This window comes from Sus scrofa, chromosome 3 (assembly GCF_000003025.6).
Source record: "Sus scrofa isolate TJ Tabasco breed Duroc chromosome 3, Sscrofa11.1, whole genome shotgun sequence".
NCBI classification, from domain to species: domain Eukaryota; kingdom Metazoa; phylum Chordata; class Mammalia; order Artiodactyla; family Suidae; genus Sus; species Sus scrofa.
Window position 1 is genome coordinate 73,633,395 of NC_010445.4, and position 17,834 is coordinate 73,651,228.

At 46.3% G+C, this 17,834-nt stretch overlaps 1 protein-coding gene across 4 annotated transcripts in view; it reads right to left on the reverse strand.

Annotated features, from left to right (window-relative positions):
• The window catches only part of ARHGAP25 (Rho GTPase activating protein 25), a 93,437-nt gene extending 76,834 nt beyond the window's left edge, over positions 1 to 16,603 (reverse strand). For 2 of the 4 annotated variants that reach the window (XM_021087416.1, XM_003125069.6), the window contains exon 1: positions 16,139 to 16,603. In XM_021087416.1, coding sequence (XP_020943075.1) covers positions 16,139 to 16,199 — 61 coding nt within the window. In that variant the 5' untranslated portion in view covers positions 16,200 to 16,603. Of the gene's footprint in view, positions 1 to 15,860; positions 16,113 to 16,138 lie in introns of those variants that run through there. The other 2 variants (XM_013996089.2, XM_013996088.2) reach the window with 2 other exon arrangements.

Below are 17,834 nucleotides of genomic sequence, written 5' to 3' on the forward strand. Positions count from 1 at the left end.
CTGTACAACAGAAATTGGCACAACATTGTAAATCAATTATACTTTAATAGAAAATAAATACATAAAGTGAATTTTACTATATATAAATTAAAAATAAATTTTAAAAGAAAAAAGAAAAGGAATGTGTGTGTGTATATATATACATATATATATATATGTAATATATACATATATATCATGACTGGGTCACTTTGCTGTACAGCAGAAATTGGCACAACATTGTAAATCAACTACAGTTTTAAAAAATAAATAAAATATCTGGCGGAGTTGAAGGATCAGGCTCCAGGCCCCAGAGCAAAACAGACCTGATTTCTTCAGAGACGAACCACCTCTGGAAATTCCACATGTAACGTCCCCCCAAAGAGGCTTCTGCCACTGCTGCCGGTGCCCAGGACACCACGGAGCCGGCTCAGGAGCTCCGAGGCCCTCTGGCTCCCTACACGCTTCCAGGAACAAAGGGTGAGGAGCCCGCCCTTCTCTTCCACCTTCCAGCTCTCATCGGAGCGACTCCAACCAGCAGAATGTCGTCGATTTCCAGAATCCTGGCTACAAGGGCGGCTGAGAAATTTGGGTTTGGTCTTTTCAGTGTCTCCAAAGAGAGGAAAGGCAGAATGAAGTTTCAGTGGACTAGTCCAGAGTTCCAATCACAGCCTGTTTTGTGGTCAGGAATGGCCCGAGGGCACCACGGCTTTCCGAGTATGGGGTGGATAAGCCCTTGGGCCCTGGGCTTTGAGGAGCGCCCTCCCCCGCAGCAAGTCCCGTCTTCCCCGCCCCTCCCTCCCCCTTCCCCCCCTCCTCTCCCCTCCCCCATCCCCTCCGCTTCCCTCCGCTCCCCTCCTCCTTCTCCCTCCATCTGTGTCTTCACCCCCTGGACGCCTCTCCCGCTGTCTTCGCCCCTTCTCCCTCCGCCTTGCTCTCCCCCACCCCTCATCTCAGCGACCCACGCTGAGATGAACCGACCAGACAACAACGTTGACGTACAACTCTAATATTTCCATTTCCTGAGAAAAACTGCTTTGTGTCTGAGACAGGAGCTCCCTGATGCCCTAAGCCCAGATCTAGCCAGTGTCCCGCTAAAGAGAGAAGGCGGAGAGAGCGGGGCTGGGGAACACGGATGGCTCCCTGGCTCCTGCGTCCGAAGTGGAGGAATTAATTCACTGGCCACACTTTAGTCTCAGTCATCAAGAAGACTTTGGGGAGTTCTCCTGTGGCTCAGTGGGTTAAGGATCCAGCATTGTCATGGATGGGTGTGGCCAAAAAATTTAAATACATTAAAGGGATTTTTCACCAAAAAAAAAAAAAAAAACACTTTGAGGATGAAGAGCTACAAACCATTCTGTATACAGTAATCTACAAGGATCTGTTGTACCCTATGATATCACTTATATCTGGAATCTAATATATGGCACAAACGAACCTTTCCACAGAAAAGAAATTCATGGACTTGGAGAACAGATTTGTGGTTGCCAAGGGGGAGGGGAAGGGAGTGGGATGCACTGGGGAGTCTGGGGTTAATAGATGCAAACTGTTGCATTTGGAGTGGATAAGCAATGAGATCCTGCTGTATAGCACAGGGAACTGTATCTAGTGACTTGTGATGGAATATGATGGCGAATAATGTGAGAAAAAGAACGTGCGTGTGTGTGACTGGATCACTTTGCTGTACAGTAGAAAATTGACAGAACACTATAAATCGATTATAATGAAAAAAATAAAAATCATTATTAAAAAAGAAGGATATATTGTACCACACAGGGAATATAGCCAATAATTTATAGTAACTATGAATGAAGTATAACCCTTAAAAATGGCAAATCACCATATTGTACACTTGTAACTTACATAATATTGTACATTAACTACATGAAGGGAAGCAGACAAGGGAACTGGGGCCCAGGGCCAGAGCTGCCTCACAGACACACAACCGGCTCAGCCGTGCAGGCCCAGGGCTCAGACGGTCCCTGCACTGGTTCAATGCTCTGCAGTCGCCATCTCGAAATTCTCCAGAATCTGAAACCATATTTTCACTCTGCACCAGGCCCTGCAAGTGATGAAGAGTCTGGTGGAGAAGGAGACTCCATCAAAAGCTCAGCAAAGAGTTGATACTAAGGTAAGGGAGGCCACGGTGTGGCACCAAGCCAGCCCTAAGGACAAGGTTGACTATTTCACATGCTGCCGGGCAGTGCAGACAAGAACAGGGATGCACCCTCTGCCAACGTATGGACAGTCGGTGTCTTTGATGAGGACCTTCTTGGCGGAGGGGCATGCCTCAGTGCTTAATGTGGCTGACTGTAGAGTGACAAGTGACCAGGTCCCCACCGACACTGGAGAAGCAGTGACAAGAACACAGGAAGCCCCACCCCCCATCCTACAGCCCATGCCCCTTCTCTTCCCACCCCCAGCTCCATTTCCCAGAGGGAGGGACTTCCCACACAGGCGTGTGGACACACCCGCCCAGACAACCAGGCTCTGTCCTGGGCCTCCCTGCCCCCAGCCCTCTGCACGCTGGAGGGACACAGGAAGACTCTAGTGCTGGCCTGGAAACAGCTCTGGCCATCCCTGTGGGGAGTTTCACATTCCCAAGTGATCTAGACCGCAAGCAGGGCCCAGGCTACAGATGGCAGAGGAACACAGCTGGGGCCAGACCAGAGCAGAACCCTGTAAGATCCTGGCCTCCAAAAGGGGGCTCCATACCTGGATCTAAGGGTGGTTCTGTAGGTAAAGATGTAGGTAGGAGGTAGCACTTGGTGGTAGGAAAATGAGATGGTTCTAGATCAGCTGACATACTTTTCTCTATGAAATATAAAAGGGAGGGGTAGGTGGGAGTAGGTGTTATGGCCTCGAGAGAGAAAAAAATGTTTTTTGGGGAAAGGAAAGTACATTTACTGGATAGGCGTAGCAAGCTTATGTGGTGGGGTTGAATGTCCACTTAATATGATTACTCACAAGTTTCAAGTAAATCCAGTGGAGTTCAGTGGTCTGATTTTCCCCAGCAATATTTAGGTGCCCGAGTATGTACAGAAGCCAAGAAGACAGATCGTTGAGTTTAAACAGGGTTAGGGGTTTTTTCCAGGTGGTTATCACAGCAGGAGAGAAGAGTGGAGGGGTTCAGGGCATGTGCTCAGCAGTTCTGCAATGCCAGAATGAGCCGTCTTTGGCAAAGAGGTCATATTGGATGATTGATGGTGAAAAAGTGGGAGAACCAGTGGAATGGGAGCCCATTGAGGGTAGAGCTTGCTGGAGTGGGTGACCTGGGCACACAGGATGGGGTGGTCACAGTGTGGAAGCTGCCACTGAGACTTCAGAGATGGCACAGTCAGAGGGGATGGCACAGTTTCCTCAGGACTACGAGCAGCTGAGCTGGTTGTAGATAGGTCCATCAAAGGGGAGAAACTACCAACAATAAAACCAGCAATTTATTGCCAAGCACTACACTAAGTGACTTGTCCACACATTATTTGAGTCTTATACCAGCTCTGTAAACTGCACAGGACTATAGCCCCCATTTTTCAGATGAGAAAACTGAGGCTTAGAGCAATTAAAGCTTCGTCCCCCAAATCCAAGAGGTGAGAAAAGGCTTCAGGGGCTGTGTTCTTAAAGACACCCCTCACCCCCACCCCCACCCCCAACACCCCTCCCCATCTCCACTGAACTCAGGTCTGGCTTCTAAATGGAGCTGGTTTGAGTGTGTGTTGTTTTTTTTCGAGAAAGGCTGTTTATCTGGACAGGTGACTAAATCATTGATTGCTGTCATTATAATGCTGGGCATTTCACACCACAGAACGATGAGATATGGGGCTAACTTTGTAATGACCAGAGATTGGTTAAATCCAGGGTTTCTGGAAAGAAACAACGGAAACAGAAGTTTACCATTAGAAAAGCAGCTGCGCTGTCTGGGCGCGCCCTCTACTGGCACTTAATCAGAATAGCAACCTGGGATCTGAAGCTGGGGGCGGGTGGAAGGACTTAATTAACAAAGAGAAAACTTAACCCTTGTGGGTATTTAGGGGCTGTGGCTTATGTGGGGCAAGAAAACTTTAGTTCCAGAACAATCCCTGGGTCAGCATTTTTTTTTCCTTCTTCTTTTTTTTTTTTTTTTGTCTTTTCAGGGCTGTTCCCAGGCTAGGGGTCAAATCGGAGCTGCAGCTGACAGCCTACACCAGAGCCACAGCAACGCCAGATCCGAGCTGCATCTGCGACCTACACCACAGCTCACAGCAATGCCGGATCCTTAACCCACTGAGTGAGGCCAAGGATCGAACCTGCCACCTCATGGTTCCTAGTTGGATTCGTTTCAGCTGCACCACGATGGGAACTCGCCCCGGGTCAGCTTTTTAAATGTCACAATCATAGGTACGTCACTTACGACTCTCTGATTGTCTTTAATGGGAGAGCTCTGCCTCCCCCCGGGTGTCTTTTCAATGAGACCGTGAGCTACTTGAGGTCAAGATCTTAATATTTTTTAATCTTCTTATATCCTGAGCTTAGTACAGTGCCCAGCACACTGTAGGTGTCTGATAAATACATGTCAATCAGAATAGAAGGAAAATGAGCAAAGTGGTAAAACCTCACATAAGAAGGAGGGCTTAATCCTACTTGGGCAATTCAGGAAGGCTTCCAGGAGGAGATGAGTGGTGGCCATGGTGATGAGGAGGGACGGATAGAATTAAAAAAAAAATCCACAAAATAGAATGGTAAACCAAGGGGCCAGACATAGATTCCCAGATATGGATTCCCAAATGACAGGGATTTTCGTGTGATTCTGGAAAGACATTCATTCCTGCCATAGGACCAACAGGTGTGGCTCTCAGAACTTCCAGAGAAAGTATGAGCAAGCGTCTTTAAATGTCATAAAAACAGACAGAGGAAGAACAGCAATTCGACTTTTAAAGAAGCCACCCCACAATTGTGTTTTTACCTTTAATGTAAAATGGTGTGACCTCACTGGAAATTCAGTTCCATAGATACACAGAGCACCTAAGAGCACCTATCACAACGAAGCCATTCTTTTCTCAAAATATCTTGTTTTCTCAGACATAGAGCGTGGGACCAGGGTGACTTTCCTGGTTTTCACACTGAGTGTGTCATGTCTCAGAAACCCTCTGAGTGTCAGGCAAATAGGGATGGCTGTCACCTGAGCTGAGCAGAGAGCTAAGAATGGCTTGGAGAGAGAAGACCAGGGCCCAGGCTGGCCTCAGGACAGAGCGCAGAGGGACCTGGCTGAGGAAGGGACAGGGGTGACAACTATGCTGTCTCCCTGGGATCATCGTAACTGGGTGGAGTGCAGGGTGAGAGTCCTCGCCCACCCGCAATATGGGTTTCCGGGTTCTAAAAACCAAATGCCTGGAGGAAAATGCAGAAGGACAGTGAAAGGGAGATACCCTCACATTGGAGCCCTCGGGTTGCAACAGCAGAACTGACACCAAGAAAGAGAGGCGTCTCTTTGCGAAGGCCCTGCTGTTTCTTCACAGTTGTATCTAGAAATAATGATCTGGAAGTTCCCTGGTGGCCTAGTGGTTAAGGATTCAGTGTTGTCACCATAGCGGCTTGGGTCACTGCTGTGGCTCTATCTCTGGCCCAGAAACTTCCACATGCCTTGAGCAAGGCCCCCCGAAAATTTTTAAGTAATAAATAAATAAATAAAAAGAATGATCTGGAAATGAAGAGTTGGCCACATGCAGGATTCTTTGCCAAACTGGAAAAACTAGTCTGTCGCTACTGTAACTCACATGTCAGTGATCATGGACATGAAACCTTGACCCCGGGGAGGCCCTAACCAACAGTTTGCAATCTTACTTCAGTGGGAAACGGTCTGCAGCTCTGGAGGAAGCGGCTCCTGGGAAACGGGGGAGGGTCCCACAGGCAGAGCACAGCCCAGAGTCACCTTCTTCCTACCCGAAGTAAGACAAGGGTGAGGAACAGCCACTAACCCAGCAGCGCGGACCCAGTGACCTTTCGGCAGCAGGTATCCTGCCGGAGACCGACCAGAAGCTCCTCCTTAACCTTATAGGAAAGTCACACCTCAGGCGCTTTACTGACTTGGGAAAGAAATGGCAAAAGATAAACAAAACGGAGGAGTTCCTGTTGTGGCTCTGCAGTAACGAGCCCAACGAGTATCCGTGAGGACCTGGGTTCGATCCCTGGCCTTGCTCAGTGGGTTAAGTATCCTGCATTGCTGTGGCTGCGGTGTAGGCCGGCAGCTGTAGCTCCAATTCAACCACTAGCCTGGAAACTTCTATATGCCCTGAGTGCGGCCCTAAAAGAAATTAATTAATTAATTAAAAAAAAAAACAGACAAGAATAACAAAAAGGAAAACCAGATGAAAACTATCTAGCTGTGTAAACACAATGGATAAATTGTTGATGCCTTAAGGAAGGGCTACAGATTCAAAGTCTGGAGGGAAGGGAAGAACGAGTCATGCCAGGCAGCCCCAGAGCAGCAGGGTTGGGGTGAGTCGGGTGGGCAGGAAAGTGGATCAGCAGATGTTGTAAAGACCGTTTGTCTAAAGAAAAGAGGGAAGAACTAAATTGGACCCAGACAAACTAAACTGGACCCTGGCACCGCTGGCTGTGGCTTTGACCAGTGACTTGGCTGGAAAGAGTTGATCTGACACCCTTGGCAGTGATGATGACAAGTGATATTTACGAAGCGAATGTTGATGCCTGCTATCATGCTAAGGGTTTGACAAGGATCGTCTCCTTTACTCATCACAATAAGCGTATGGGTTAGTACTGTGATTATGTCCACTTTATAGATAAAGACACTGAGGGCCAAGCTCAGGTGACAAGCAGTTAGTGATAATGGAATTCAAACATAGGCTGTCTAACTCGTTCTCGCTACCCTTCTACACATAGGTGGCTCATTTCACTGTAGCTGGTTCAGACTTGGTTAGACCCTTGGGGGGTGCTTTCTAAAATTATTTTAAAATATTAAAAAATATTTTAGAGCATCATCAGAAATTACATACTGGACCACTTCCTGTTTCACTTTGAAACTCCCAAACCAACAAGGAAGCATATAAATGGTTCGGAAGCCATGGGCCAGGGTTGCAGCAGGAGCATGCCGCCAGCCCCATTGGGAGCCAAGGTCTGAGTGTACACATTTTGGGGGGTGGGTAGCAGAGAGAGGAAGCAAGTCACAGTCACCTGGCCAGTCACAATCCTGGTGATGGGCACTTCACCCATCATATGCGGAGAGTATGTGGTGGTTCCAAGTTTGAAAAAATATTCTTTTTTTTTCGTGAGATGGAGGTGCGGGGGGCGGGGAGGTTGTCAGTATGAGAGGCACAGAATTGAGCCTGCTCCGTGAAAAGGCCCTGTCATGTGGAGGCGAGCAAATAAATGTATGAATGAATGGATGAGCATCTCTTTTTTTGGCCCCAAGCCGCTGCAGTGACAATCCGGGATCCTTAATGAACTGCACCACAGGGAATTCCAGACTGAATGAATGCATGCGTGAATGAAATGAAAATGATCAGCCTCAGGGTCCTGAAGCTACCATCATTTTACATAACTAGGAAAAAATATGAGTGGTCATAGCACTGTGCTTTCATTTATGAACTAGAAGAATTGATTCCGAGCACCAAAATTCTTTGGACACTCTTATTAAAAAAATTATAATGCCCACCAGTCACTAATTAGTATGAAATCTATGCACAGCACCCCTGAGGAGGTGTGTGCTGATAGATTGCATATACGCACATATACAAGCTCTCTTTAAAGGAAAAGACTTCATGGTTTTTTCATATTCAAATAGAAAACTCATTTGCAATGAATAGATAAATTTATACCAAAGACAAAGGAAAATTGAAGTGTGCTAATAGAATGGGAAGTTGTGCTTGAGCTTCCGTTGAGCTCTGAGCTTCCTGGCAACGAAGACGGAAAGAAATACACTACGTTTCATAAGTATCTTAACTGAAAGGAGGAAGCATGATGCTCCCTCAAAGGAGAGAAAGTATGAGCACTGGATTCTCAGCAAATTTTTTCACCTGAAGTCACACACAGGAGTGGCCTGTGTTGGTCATTTCTGGTTCACATTTTTACAAAATAATCAGGGGCAGTTTCATCATGAAATCATTCCCTGCAGGGACACTTAAAAGGGATGTCGTGACATTAAAGCACAACTCGGGGAGGCCATCCGTGAGGGCCCCAAGGTAATGGGGCCCAAGTACAAAGAGCTTCTAGTTTGCTCTGAGGCTAGAAATGAGGTCATCACCGCCTGCTGTGGCGCTGTGGGTTAAGCATCCAGCTGCAGCAGCTTGGCTCACTGTGGCGGCATGGATTCGATCCCCGGCCTGGGGCAATGGGGTAAGGATCTGGCATCACTCCAGCTGCTGCTTGGATTAGATCCCTGGCCCAGGAACTTCTATATGCCGCAGGTGCAACCAAAGAAAAGAGGAAGAAAGGAAGGAAAGAGGGAGGGAGGGAGGAAGAAGGAAGGAAGGAAGATCATTTATAAAGAAACAGGTGTGTGTGTGACATTTTCTTCCTCTCCACTTACACATTATTAATTCTATTTCATAATTAAGTGCATTTTTCCTGGGATTTATTGCAGATCAGCAAAGGGGTCCCAAGCCCGTGGACTCTTTTCAGTACCACCCCCGCCCCCCGCCCTCCTACACACCTGTCAAGAAGAGCCAACGGGCAATTCACCCCTTAGGCAAACTCCTGTCAATGCCACTTTCTGTAGATGATTTGAGTTCATTCTCTTCTAGAGGGTTCTTCCAGTAGAGTGCTGGGTTGCATATTACTGAAGAGGAAGATATTTCTTTGTTTAAAAACCAAGTAATCAGTTGGTAGATCAGACGCATATCACACAAGTTCAGGAGCCTTCACTGAGCTCGCCACAAAGCAAGTCCACAGTCTTCAGGAGCTGTGAGCCTCTCAGTGCAAATGGCCTGGGAAAAGATTATTATACTTTCCTGGGATTTGCAGGCTTGGGGTCTCCCAGGGGACAAGACGTCTACACTGTAACTCAGATGTAATGGAGCTTCCATTTAGCTCTGGGCTTCTAGCTCTGAGCTTCCTGGCAGCCAAAACAAAAAGAGAAATGCAATACATTTCACAACCGTCTTAACAAAGTGGAAAAAGCCTGACAACGTGTGGGCTAACGTGTGGGCAGTAATCTGGTAGCAGTAAGGGAGCCCAGAGTAGAGAGGGCTCCAGGAGGATGAGAAAGGGCAGGGAACTGCAAAGGATGCGGCTGGGGTCTAGAGCGTGCCTGTGTCTGTCTGTGGAAGCAAGCATGGCAGCAGACAAGTGGGTGGGTGTAACCCCTTCACCGGCAGGAGTTATACAAAATTGTAGAGATTTCTTTCCTCTCTCCAAAGGGATGGAGAGCATGTACAAGAAAATCAGTGTGAGAAGGATGGCAAGTCTGGGACTCAGTGCATCTGTATCTTAAGAAAAGGAATGGCAGTGACGGGAAGGGAAGAGAGAGGTGGTGGGACTAGAATGCTGATTCCTAGGCACTCTCCTATGGCTCCCATGGCTGGCCTCATCACATCAGCACTTGTCCTGATGTCCTCCAGTGGCTTCCCTGTCTGTGCCCCACTAGCCTGTAAGCAGAAAGCAGGACTGCCTTTAATATTTGGAAGTCAGAATTATGAATATCCTTTGGGGGGGAGGGGCAAAGTGATTTTCATTTTTTTAAGAACATTTTCAAAAGAAAAATTTAAAAAAAGCTTTCAAGGAGAAAAATGGTGATGAGTAAAGCATAAGACAAGAAATGTAGGCGTTCCCGTCATGGCTCAGTGGTTAACAGACCTGACTAGCATCCACGAGGACTCGGATTCAATCCCTAACCTCGTTCAGTGGGTTAAGGATCTGGCATTGCCGTGAGCTGTAGTGTAGGTCGCAGACACGGCTTGGATCCAGCTTCGCTGTGGCTGTGGTGTAGGCCAGTAACTACAGCTTCGATTCAGCCCCTAGCCTGGGAACCTCTATATGCCTTGGGTGCAGCCCTAAAAAGACAAAAAAAAAAAAAAAAGTAAATGATCTCCTCTCTTTGTAACTTCCATATTTCAGTTCCAGTCTGGGGATGCCACAAGATTTACACACCCCTGCCTGGCTGGAAGCCCTCCCACTGGCCTACGCCTCACCCTGGCTCTGCCTGTGGTAGTTCCCTGAGTCTCCTCTGGTGCCATTTGGTCTCCGTTGCTGTGGCCCATCACTGGGGCTCCACATGAGCTTTTTACAGCTCCCGTCTCTCGTGTCCAATTAACCGACTACAGAGCTGCCTCGAGAAAGGCTACATTTTTTTTCTTTCAAGCTGTTTTCTGTGTGATGGAAGGATGTTTTTCCGATATGGTTCCTGTGTTTTCCTTTTATACTAAGGGTAGGGAAAAGTTTGTGTTCAACTGGAGATTCTTTTGCTATTTCAACATCCCGCCCTTGGGTCATCGATTCCTTTGTTTCTGAGGCAGAGATAGTCGTACTCAGATTTCCAAGTTCAGAGAATGGGGGTGGGGGGTCCTGAGCCCCAAACCCCACAGTGTTCAAGGGCCAGCTGTACTAGCAAATTGTACTCCTCTTTCCAGATTTTTGAGGGTCTATTCATATGCTCATTTCTTTGTTCATTTTATATACAGTAATAGTAAACTCTCATGTGCCTACAATAAGATTAGTTAGGCACCTTTGGACATTCCCAAATCCATTCCCTTTCTTTCCCCTCCAGAAGTAACAAGCACTCTGAACGCTATCTTAGTCAATCCCTCAATTTTCTTTATAGTTTTGTCACATACATATAGTTTTTAAGCTTAATATACATGGATCCCCATCCTGCTCTTCTGTGACTTCCCTTTTCTGCCCAATATGAAGTGTTTGCTATTCGATCTCATTGAAATATATGACCATAATAATTACTTTTTTGCTTTTAGGTAGCAGTTTATTTTATAAAGATGCTACAATGTATTTTTCTATTCTGTTATTGATGAACCTTTGCGTTGTTTCCTGTCCTTTCTTATTTCAAGAAATGCTGGCTATGGAACCGCTGTGTATCTGCTCTGGTTCACACACACAGTAGATTCTGCAGGGGAGAGTCTCAAAGGGAAACGGCCGCTCCATAGGGTTTGTGCATCATGAATGTCACTGAGCAGATTGTTTTCCAAAATGGCTATATTCTTAGTGTCTGAGAGCTCCTGTTGCTTCAGCACCACTGGGTATTGTCAGACTTTTTCATTTTAACCATGCTGGTGGGTGAGATGAAATATGCCATTGTGCTTTTATTTTCTATTTCCTGGTTACTGTGCTCAACCACATTTCCATATGCGTATTGGTGCTATTATCCTTATCCTGTAAAATGCTTATTCTCCTTGTCTATTTTTATTTATTTATTTACTTATGTTAAACCGAATTTTTATTTTTATATTTATTTATTTTGTCTTTTTAGGGTCGCACCCGCGCCATGTGGAGGTTCCCGGGCTGGGGTCTAATCAGAGCTGTTGCTGCCGGCCTACGCCAGAGCCATAGCAATGCGGGATCTGAGCCGCATCTGTGACCTACACCACAGCTCACGGCAACACTGGATCTTTAACCCACTGAGCGAAGCCAGGGATTGAACCCAAGTCCTCATGGATATTGGTTGGGATCATTAACTGCTAAGCCAGAATAGGAACTCTGTTGTCTATTTTTAGATCTTTTTTATTGATTCATGGGACTTCTTTATGTATTCATTCTATCTCTGTGTATTTCTGTATCTATCTATGCACCTATCTAAAGCTATACTTTCAAATCCGACTTCTTTTAACAAGAATAATACTGTACATTACATAAAGCTTTATGGTTTTACCAATTGGTCTAGTTACAAGGGCCTTAAGTAACATATACATTTATTCCCTTTACTCCGATTTTCTAAAGGCCAAAACTAGATCCCATATCAGACAAATAATGATTTATCAAGTGGGAAACAAAAACCCCTCCACTATTGTCCTCATTCACTTTACTACTTGGAACATTAGAATAATGAATGTTTGTTTCTGGATAATTTTTTTCCCAACATTAAATTTCAGATAGAAAAGAAAATTGAAAACAACCACCCCAACACAGTCACTTTTTAAATATATCCCAGTCAGGATGCTCTCTTGGGCCCATTCTCTCCTAGTTTGGCTTAAGGGAACAGAGGAAAAATAAGATGTTCCTGGATGGTCAGGACCCTCTTGATGGAACATGGAATATGCCAGACTCCTGGACAGTGTGCACAAAAGGATGCTACATCCTAGAACCAGCCTCCAGGGCTTAACGATTCAATTAGGAAGACAAGTATGTGAAAGTAAAAGATTTGAATCACGCTCTACGAATGTAGTTGAAGGCTGTCTTCCTCGTTGGACTAAGACTGAAGATGCTGAAGGTCAAAGGAAGAAATGTGGGTTCTTTTCTCCTCCTCCAGTCAAGCCTGTTTGCTCTGCATTTTCTGCTCCTCCCACCCTTGTTCCCTCCCAGGACCAATAGGTCAGAGGCAGGTTGGCCTGGGTCACATTCTCCTGTCACTTCCAAGACCATGGTGTGGTCTCTGGCCAGGCTGCCAGCCTCTGGGGCCCTCCCCAGTTTCTGAGATGGAAACACTGAGGAGGAGAGTCGGTCCCCCCCACCCCCACCCCCGCACCCTCCGGCTCTCAGAGACTTTCACTTTCACTCCAGCTCTGGCTCAGCACTCACAAGATTTAGAGGGAGCTGGAAGTGCCACTCGCTAAAAAAATTGTTGGGGCCCCTTCCTGCACCACATCATGGGTCTGTGTCTTGCTGTTTCCCTAAGCCTGTGCTCAACCTGGTATCCTCCTATGGTCCTGCCCATCCCCTGAAGTTATAACCCACTAAGAGCCTCTTGAAAATTGACCTTGACAATGAGTTATGAGCTAATACTTGGGTTCTACCTCTAAGGGACCTTGTTAAGCACACCCTTTTGGTGATAATCCACTCCAGTGATTCTCCACTGGGAACAATGTCTCTCCCCAGATATCCAGTAATGTCTATAGATATTTTTGGTTGTCACAACTGGTGGTGGTAGAGGGGTGAGACCATCATCTAGTGGAGAGAGGTCAAGGATGCTGCTAACATCCTATACTGCACAGGATAGCTCCCATCACTCAGCATTAACCAGACCCAAACAGCCATAGTGCCCAGGTTAAGAAACCATGACCTACTACTCCTCAGTAGCTCAGCCTGGAAAAACCACAGATCATTGATTCCCTGACATGATTCCCAGCTTCACACTTCTCTCTCTCTCTCTCTTTTTTTTTTTTTTTTTGTCTTTTTAGGGCCACACTCACGGCACATGGAGGTTCCCAGGCTAAGCGTTGAATCAGAGCTGTAGCTGCCGGCCTATACCACAGCCACAGCAATGTGGGATTGAGCCACGTCTGTGACCTACACCACAGCTCATGGCAACGCCAGATCCTTAACCCACTGAGAGAGGCCAGGGATCGAACCTGAATGCTCGAGGATGCCAGTAAGATTCGTTTCCGCTGAGCCATGATGGGAATTCCCTCCACACATCTTAACAGACGTGAGCTTCTTTGACTACTGTTAAGCCAGTTCCTACAGTTGCACCTGGACATAGGATGCTAGAGAGGGGACCAGAGGTCCCCTGGCTGAGTCAGCAGCTCTCTTCCTTCAGAGGGCTCCGCTTGTGATCTGTATTCTCATCAATGTGACACTCGCAAAAGGTATTGTGGCTATAGTCCAACCTCCTGCAGCAGCCAACTTGAAATGGTATGGATAATGACAAGGGCTCCTCTACATTTCATTATGTAATTATGATTTTTTTCATTAAATAATATTAAACATCATCTGCTTGTGCTCAGTCATTCATTCAGTCAACAAATATTTGCCAGGTGCCCACTAGGACCAAGCACCATGCCCTATGCTAGATGCACAGTAATAGTCCAAGTCTACTCACTCAGACCACAGTGCCTACAGCAGGACTTCTTGATCACATAGTAAGAAGGGCTGGGGGCTTATTCGATGGCAGATGCTTGGGTCTCCCTTCAAATATCCTGATTTTACAAGTCAGCATGATGCCCAGGAGTATGCACTTTAAGCAAGCACTTGTAGTGACTTGTGATACAGGCTAACCATTGGACCATGACTTAAGAAATGCTGGCAGAAATCATGGAAATCTACCCAACTTCATCCCAGGTCTGAGATTATGCAGCCCTGTGCTGTAATGTGGTAATATCCAATATCTCTGAAAAAAAAATTTGTTTAACCATTTAATCAATTAATCATCAATGGTCTTATTTGCCATTTTTAAACAGAAGAAGAGTATGACCTATTCAAACACACTTGGCGAGAGGATAGAACTATCCTACATAAATAGAAGCAAGGCACTTTCAAAGGAACAGAACTATCATTTTACTTTTTTTTGGGGGGGAGTGTTGGGGGGTTTTTTTTGTTAGTTTTTGGTTTTTTGTCTTTTTAGGGCCACACTATGGCTTATGGAGGTTCCCAGGCTAGGGGTTGAGTCGGAGCTACAGCTGCCGGCCTAGGCCACAGCCACAGCGTTGCAGGATCCAAGCCGCCTCTGTGACCTACACCATAGCTCATGGCAATGCGGGATCTTTAACGCACTGAGTGAGGCCAGGGATGGAACCCGCATCCTCGTGGATCCTAGTCGGGTTCATTAACTGCTGTGCCACAATGGGAACTCCTGTAGAAGTTTTACTTTTAAAAACACATTTTCGGAGTTCCCGTTGTGGCTCAGTGGTTAACGAATCCGACTAGGAACCATGAGGTTGCGGGTTTGATCCCTGGCCTCGCTCAGTGGGTTAAGGATCTGCCGTTGCCATAAGTTGTGGTGTAGGTCACAGACGTGGCTCGGATCCCACGTTGCTGTGGCTGTGACGTAGGCTGGCAGCTATAGCTCCGATTCGACCCCTAGCCTGGGAACCTCCATATGCCACAGGTGTGGCCCCAGAAAAGACAAAAAAAAAAAATAAAAAATAAATAAAAACACATTTTCGTGACCTACAATAGAATAAGAATTAACCACAGTCACTGATACCACAGTCGTTAGGAGGTATGCACACTCCCCATTCTCTGAACTGACCTCAGGATCCAATGATTCCCAGGACCTCCGGTCCTCTCTGCAGACTAAGATAAATGGCTTCTCTGATTCTCTCAATTTTCCTTCAAATTCTTTCTCAGACTTACATCATTAACACTCAGTTACGTGACTTTGGAAGGGATCCCTTCTTTTCATAGCACATTAACCCCTGTTAGAAGCCCAAGTCGAAACGCTGCTCCAAGCAAAACCTTTCCAAGGCCTCAGAAACACCTTACCTCTGATCTATATCGAATACCAAGGACGTTATCTCACTACACAAGCGTAAGTAGAACATACAGGGAATCATCTCCAGCCCAACTGCTCCACTCTAAACTACCGTGATTGATACTAGAAGAAACCCATCCAAAGAACTTCAAGATAACAATTACAGAACAGATTAAAATCAATGTATCACCATCAGCACCAATGACAGGAGAGGCTGATAAAAGGCCAGTATATTTCAGGAAGCATGCCAGACTCCCTTAAGGTAATTACTCTTAAAATCTCTTTTATTTCAACTCCTTTTAAGAATTCCCTTCCATTCTGTCCCTTTAATTAAATATCTTTATTCTGCCTTCAAGCGTCTCTAAGTTCCTGTCTTGCCCGCCGTGTTTACTTTTTGCTACAAATAACACCACTCCAAGTCCCCAGAGTCCGCGAAGACGGTCTAGTGACCCAGTGAGCTCACTGAACAGAACTCCTTGTGTTCCCTTAGAGATCAAGCACTTCCAAGGACGCCTTTCAAAACCCACTCAAAATATGGATGAACGTCCAAACAGGAGGGAAATGATCCTTTCATGATAAACAAAGAAAAACTCACAGTGTTTTGTGTGATCTGTAGCCTTCATCCATCCCAAATAGCACAGATCCGGCACACGGAGGAGCTCCATTCCTGCCACCTCCCAACAAATGAAAAGCCGTCCCCAGCATCTGGGAACTTTGAGCCAACCTGTCTGTGTGAATGCAAATCTCACCCCAAACCCAGCTTTGCCCGAGAGATCCATTTTTAAGCAGACTATGCTTCCTGCAGACCGACATGCAAATGGTGGGAACTCAAGTATAAGAACCACAGATGCAGCCAAAAGGCATTGACCTTACCTATTTTCCCAGCCTCCCCTCGCAGGCTGAAGTCCCAGTTTCTCGGCAGCTTCAGGGACATGTTGCTTCTGGGTCAGGTGAGGAGCTGCCCAAGCCGGGAGTTTGCAACGATTCGCGCCCTGCTGGTCTTTTTGATCTTCTTGCTGGTGTGTGTGTGTTTTCCCCTTTGTGATGGCTTCGCAGGCACTCCTGGGTTTGAAGTTGATTCACCAACGTGTCGTCTCCTTTCTCTCAGATGAAAGGTCCATCCATCTGTCACCGGGGATGGCACCCCAGCCCTCCCCTGGTCCCTCGGGGACTCGTGCCTTGTGAAGTGTGCACTCTGCTTGTCTTGCTTTCAGTATTACCAGAAAGATCCCAGTTGACACTTCGCTCTGCGTCATGGGAAAGCAAAGCTCCTGTTCGAAAGAATCTCAGGCCTCACTGAGGCGAGGTCGTGATAAACAACGGCTGCCTCTTGGCTTTTTTTTTTTTTTTTTTTAACTGTCTGCTTCCTTGCATTTGAGGAAGTGGGTGGCTGTTCAGGGTAGATGATGCATTATAAATTCTTTCTTGAGAAAATGATTTTTGGAAATGCTTCTGTAAGTGGAGGGAGTGCTGTTAGGACACAAGCCTATAGCTCTGAGTAAAAGATAAAGAGAAGAAAATTCCAGGACCCTGGCCACCGACGTGTAAGCCTCCCTTCTCTCTTGACAGACTGGGCTTTCAAAAACTCTCAGTAAGACAAACAGCATCCACCAAAATTACCTTCCTTTATTTATTTTTAGTTTTATTTTTTTAAAGTTAACTACTTTTAATTCTTCTTGCTCTAAGGCCTACATAGTAAGTTCTCCACCTGCTCAGGACAAAAGGTTCCAAGTGATCTCAGCCTGATGTCGGGAGGGTCTGGAAGCATTTAGCTAATGAGTCCGCTTTAGCTACATAGACCCACTCACATGTTAAGATGGTTCTTTAACCTTATGTACAGGGTGTGGGTTTGGGAATCTGATTGACATGGGTTCCAAACTCAGTTTTTCTTCTTCCTAGCTCAGCAGCTGTTAACAAGCAACTGCAACTCTCTGGGCCTCAGTATCCTTGGCAGTAAAATGGGTTGATAGTAGCCATGAGTGCACAGAACTGTGAAAGCATTTAGTACAGAGCTTGACACACAGTTGTTGCACCACAAACATTAATGCAAACCTTATTCCCTTCAGTTCAGTTCTGTGACAGGCTTTCCTATGTCCAACTGGATCAGACTAACTTAAGTGATTAAGTATTTGGGCCCAGAGCCAGACTGAGGGGTGTTCAAATCCCATCTCTACTACTTTCTTGCTGTGTGACTTTGGACACGTTTCTTGACTACTCTGTGCTTTAATATCCTGATCTATAAATGAGGCAGATCACAGGGCCTACTTCAGAGGCTGTTATGAGGCTTACTAAAGATAGTAGGTGATAAGTTTCCTAAGGCTATAAGGTGGTAGGCTAATGAGACAGGAGATAAGAGTGTTCACAAGAGCCACTGCATGGCCAATGCACAAGCTCCACATCCCTTCATTCTTCAGCTCTCCTGGATGACTCTGCCATGCTTCCGCCTTTGCCTTGCACATGCTCACTCTGTTGGTGACCCGGCTTCCTGTTTCATTGAGAAAGCTGATGCTGCTGGAGAAGAAGGTCGGCAAGCTCCTGCCACCACACCTGCCCACCCGCCTGCGTTTGA